The sequence below is a fragment of the Aptenodytes forsteri genome, unplaced genomic scaffold, assembly GCF_000699145.1.
Source record: "Aptenodytes forsteri isolate BGI_AS27 unplaced genomic scaffold, ASM69914v1 Scaffold255, whole genome shotgun sequence".
NCBI classification, from domain to species: Eukaryota; Metazoa; Chordata; class Aves; order Sphenisciformes; family Spheniscidae; genus Aptenodytes; species Aptenodytes forsteri.
In genome coordinates, this window is record NW_008794888.1 from 10,845,381 (window position 1) to 10,850,950 (window position 5,570).

The 5,570-nt window shown below is 40.3% G+C and overlaps 1 protein-coding gene across 1 annotated transcript in view; it reads left to right on the forward strand.

The window, feature by feature from the left end:
• The window catches only part of KALRN (kalirin, RhoGEF kinase), a 338,232-nt gene that overhangs the window by 66,785 nt on the left and 265,877 nt on the right, over positions 1–5,570 (forward strand). Inside the window, exon 5 of the mRNA XM_019470941.1 lies at positions 99–221. Coding sequence (XP_019326486.1) covers positions 99–221 — 123 coding nt within the window. The remainder of the gene's footprint in view (positions 1–98; positions 222–5,570) is intronic.

Sequence of the window (5,570 nt, forward strand, 5' to 3'; positions counted from 1 at the left end):
GACTGTTGGTTTATATTTTTCCCTCTCCTTTTTTTTTTTTATCCCCGTCTAACCCTTCCCCCCCCCCCCCCCCCCTCTGTCCTGTGTCCAAATTCTAGATGTTTGACTGGATCAGCCACAACAAAGAATTGTTCCTGCAGAGTCACACGGAGATCGGCGTGAGCTACCAACATGCCCTTGACCTACAGACGCAGCACAATCACTTTGCCATGAATTCCATGGTGAGTTGAGGGCACACTGTGAAAAGCGGGTCTGTGCGTGTGAGTGAGGAAAGGGCCGGCACATGTCCAAATTCTAGATGTTTGACTGGATCAGCCACAACAAAGAATTGTTCCTGCAGAGTCACACGGAGATCGGCGTGAGCTACCAACATGCCCTTGACCTACAGACGCAGCACAATCACTTTGCCATGAATTCCATGGTGAGTTGAGGGCACACTGTGAAAAGCGGGTCTGTGCGTGTGAGTGAGGAAAGGGCCGGCACATCAGGCCACCTCCAGTTCAGAGAGCACTATGGACCTGTGAGAGGTGAAGTAAGGAAGGTCAGGCTGGGCTGTGGCAGCAGCCCTCTTTCTGGGAAGTAGAGTGTTGCTCTGTCCACTCAGACTGATACATGATTATTTCCTTGACTTAAGAGCAGCACATTTCTGTGGAGTTTGTTTACATTTTGGAGAGCAAATACAATATTTTTTTAAGTCTTCGACATTTCTTTGACTGGGAATTAATGAGAGCTGTAGGTGGCACCTTAATAATTTATGTTTCTCCCCCGACACCCTGCTAAGGTACTTTTCAAAATCTTAAAAAAGAGACACTAATCAAGCTGTCAGTTGTGGCCACAGTGAGATTTTGGCTTTTTCATTAGTTAATTGGTCAGTCTTTTTGAATGCAACTCAATTTACCTTAGGTTTTTTAAAAATAAAAAAAGCATCATTATACATTTATAAGTGCTTTGCTCACTTTCTTATTCTTTCCAGGCATAAGGTACTTGTTCTGGAAACCGCTCTGCTTTCAGCACAGGAATGAGGACAGAATGTATTGATGTTTTGATTGTTGCACTGGGTTAGAGAAATGCATGTGTACCCGCTGCTGCAATTGCACAATGCAGAGATGAGCCCTCTCTGAATGTTCTCTGTCAACTACACAAAAGCTTGCCCTGAGTAAACCAACTCCTACAAGGTGTACCTCTTCATGCTTTGCACAGTCAGACTACAGTTGCAGTGGGGCTGAGACCTCAAAGGTGGTGGATGATGTTTAAGTTGGTGGTGTAAATCACTAGAGAGCCACACCCTACTATGCCGCCAAAGGGCAAGGGACTTGAGAGCACCTGTCTGAAATGTGAAAAAGAAGTCCTGATTACCTGAGGTGGTTAAAGATCGCACATCGCTTTCATGATTACAGCTGTTAACCCTAGTATTCTGGCCAAATTCCAGATTAGGTAATTAACTTCTCTGACCTAAATTCCACCCGCCATTTCCACCTACCTAGCTATTCCTCACTAAAGCACTGTGCCTCACCAGGGCATTGCATAACAGTGGAAGATGAGAAATGTTTATAATGTCTATTAATGTATTTATTGTGATTATAATTGAAAGGAGCACTGAAAAACAGGCTCTATGCACCTGATTGTTAAGCTTGCCATCGCAGTGCCATCTAGCAAAATGCAGGATAGCATGGCCTCCATATAACACTGTTGCTCACAGCATCCTAACAAATAAGTATGTCCTGGAGGTTAGTGCATTAAAAGTCATTTGGATTATGAAAGATGTAAGTCAGTCAAAATTCTTCAGAAAAGACCATTAGAAGAGTCAAGCTGGAGGACCTCCCTTTATCCTTTTTGTGGTACTGTCTGGTATTATTTTCTTAAAATAACTGGGAGCTAAACTTGGAAAGAGATAATTGATGTTAATAGAAAATTAATGGGTGACAGGGAGGGTGCCACCTAATGGAAGAAAAATTATTTTCCTCCGTTCTTCTTCCATCTGTCCCCAAGTGAACTTTTGGGAATGAGGAATGCAAGGAGGTGAGACATTTGCAAAGATCTTGGGGGAACTTCCAGGGGCAGGGACTTCTCAGTGGCTGCACTGTGGCTCGCAGCTGTACCATCTCACCCTCTCAGTGCTGCCAAATGCCTGTCTAATAGAGCTGCCCAGGAGAGAGACCTTTTCAGCTGAGGGGAAAGAGTGCAACAGATGATACACCTCCCATTCTGCACTGTCTTCAGGATAACCCCCACACATGTATAGTCATATGGAAGCCCATACAGACAGCATGAATCAATTTACAAAGAAGATTGTCTCCTCCGTCTCTTTAGCATAGAGGATCTATGTGGAAGGACATGAATACTGGGCACCTTTAACTTTCAACCCACAAGTACGGTGAGAGATCGCACTCAATTCTGCTCTGATTAATTGGACTGAAATATATGACTATGTAGTGGAATCCCACAACATAACAAATATGCCAAACAATATATATGTTCTTAGATAATCCTCCTTATAGGAATATAATTCAAAGAGAACAGTACACCTGTATATCATTTTCCATATGCTACTTTTCTTTTAGCTTTAGTTGAATTTTAGACCTAGAATCCCCTCTGATGGTGCGGTGATGTCTTCCTTTTGATTTTTGGATCAACATTGATTCATACAGCAAACAGGCACAGTTCATTCAACTTAGATTTCTTTTTTAAAAAAATTCTTGTGATATGCTCTCTCAGTAGGAACTTTTAAAAAAAATCTTCAAAGATTTCAGTTGATGAACAGAGGTTACATAAGGAGTTGTGGTATTGTTATTGACAGTATGGCAAAGTCAGGATAAAAAAGACTATAGAAATATTTCAGGATACAGATGCAACTCAGAACTACACTTTTCTTTTTCTTTTTTTTTTTTTCAATCTAAATGAGGCCTCCATGGTATTTATCAGAAATATCAGAATTTTACTCAGTGCTTGAAATTCCTCATGATCAAATAGGTTTCTCAAGACTTTCCATATTGCTGAAAGGCCTGTATTTGGGTTATGGGTCTGCACAATGGCCTTTCTAGAGGGCATTTCAATGCCAGGATTGCACAGGCTGGCAAATGAGGTGAGTTTTACAGCCTGGTGAGGTTGGCTTGTGGAATTAAACAGGGCTGCTGTCTTGCAGAGGGCTGGGCATCCTATTTTTGGAATAGCAGATGTGGGGGTATATCAAGCTGAAAGGACATTTGGAAAATAATGGGAAAAGGGTAATAACCTTAAGCTGCAGGCTACCTGAACTAACCTGGAGCTGCTGTTCTTATGTCAGTATAGTGCTGCTGTCAGCAGAGATGCTCTTTTTTTAGATGGAGCAGATTCTTTGCTAGAAAAATGTGGAGTGACTCCTGGTATTCCCAAAAGTCAGTATTGTGAATATGAGGGTGTTAGTATGCAGGAGATACCAGCTTGCTGCATAAGGGTGTTGGGCTGCATACTAGTCATTCCATTTGTGGTAAAGCAGGCAGGAAGAGCAAGAGGAGATTGAAACTAAAATGACCTTTTCCTGGCCACAGCCCAGCTCCTGTGGTAGATGGTAGTTTTGTCTCTTGGCACACACAAGAACTCTATGCAAGCCTATGTGAAGAAACTCTGTGGTAAGGATGAAGCCCCTGCATTTGTTCAAGGCAAGAGCCATTGATGGTCAGCAGTGGACTCAGGACAGATTGACTTACTTGAACAGAGCAAAAACAGAGAAAGTTGGGTGATGGCTCTGAACATAGTGGTAGGACATTACATACCCCAAGCCTACAGAGCAATCTGAGCCATAGTTTGGTTGTTGGAGAAGTAGGGCTAGAAATATGGATCAGGTCTGTTTCATGTGTAACAACACTTTAGTGAAGGAAAGTCTTGCTGATAACAGAGAAAGTAGAGGGAAAAAACCACCACAGCTAACTGTAGCTTCTTGATACAAGATATACAAGGTCTGTATGTTTTGCCAGGCTTTCTGATGCACAGTGTGATTATGTGGTGTTTTTTTTTTTTTTTTTTTGAACAGAGCAAAAACAGAGAAAGTTGGGTGATGGCTCTGAACATAGTGGTAGGACATTACATACCCCAAGCCTACAGAGCAATCTGAGCCATAGTTTGGTTGTTGGAGAAGTAGGGCTAGAAATATGGATCAGGTCTGTTTCATGTGTAACAACACTTTAGTGAAGGAAAGTCTTGCTGATAACAGAGAAAGTAGAGGGAAAAAACCACCACAGCTAACTGTAGCTTCTTGATACAAGATATACAAGGTCTGTATGTTTTGCCAGGCTTTCTGATGCACAGTGTTATTATGTGGTGTTTTGGTTTTTGTTTTTTTTTTTTATCCAGTACAGTTTTCTCTAAGAAAATTAAAGTCAGTGATGTTAGAAATACATAATCATGACTGCTACTGCACAACTGCCTTCATTCAACTGTCTTATTTTTATGGCAACTTCTTAGTTCAGTTGTTCATGCTACCATTTGATTTCTGTTGGAGAATGTTGGAAAATAGCTAGTGCACATTATTTGATAATATTTATATTGCAGTAAGAGTAGGAGGTTTAGGTCACTGTTCTAGGTGCTAAACACTTTCAAAGGAAGAAATGGTCTTTGCCTTGCAGTCTGTTGCCAAAGGCTCTGCTCCTACAATATTTATATACATAAATTACTTTTGCACATCAAGAATCTTCTTGCGTTGTTACCCACTGATAAATATTTGTGAAATTAAGGACTAGGAATAAGTAACATAATGCAGAAGGTGTTAGAGAGAAAACTATAGGTCTGGTGAATTTAAGTTAGGTATGTACTTATTTGTGTTTATAATCCCGTATTCCTCAATCTCTTAATGTAATACCCTTGGCTGCAAAAAGAAAATGACAGGAATCCTTTCCTGTTTCTTTACCAGAGAATGGGGAGGTTATTACCCTCAGATCTGTTTGCAATCACAGATAGAGTATTGTGACCCATACAAGTCTATTGAAACTCACCAGAATCTTAAGTTTTCAAATTAAAACATTCATATCTGATGAGCCTTCAAGCTCTCTCATGCTAATTACAAAACTCAAATATTTAGCTACCGTGCTTCAGGCTCAAGACATGGAGATTGGTTCAAGAAGAATGACTTTTCAAACCCAGTTAAATGGTGCTGCGTTTTTTTTATATAAATCTTTTGGTTTCTGAGTCTCAAGGGTGAACTAGATCAGACTATATACTTTTTCTCTAGGAATTTGCTTTATAATTGTGATTTTGCTAGAAATTTGCTTTATAATTTAGCTAGACCTTTTTTTATGCAGTATATTAGTCCCAGCAACTGTTGGATTGAGAATAGTTCAGCTATCATGAATCTGAGTAACAAAATAATAAAAACTTGAAGCATTCTTATTGGTTGTGGGGCTTGGGGTTGTTTATGGCTTTTGGGGTTTGTTTTGTTTTGTCAATACATTAAAATCAGTATTGAGAGAAGATATGGAGGGGGACAATGTAGCTGAGGATGACTGTATGTTTTGCAGGGAAAAACCCTACAAACTTCACTGGAAGTTGGATCAGATCTTGGATCTCTGAGGTGTTTTTTTCTTTTTTTTTTTTTTCTT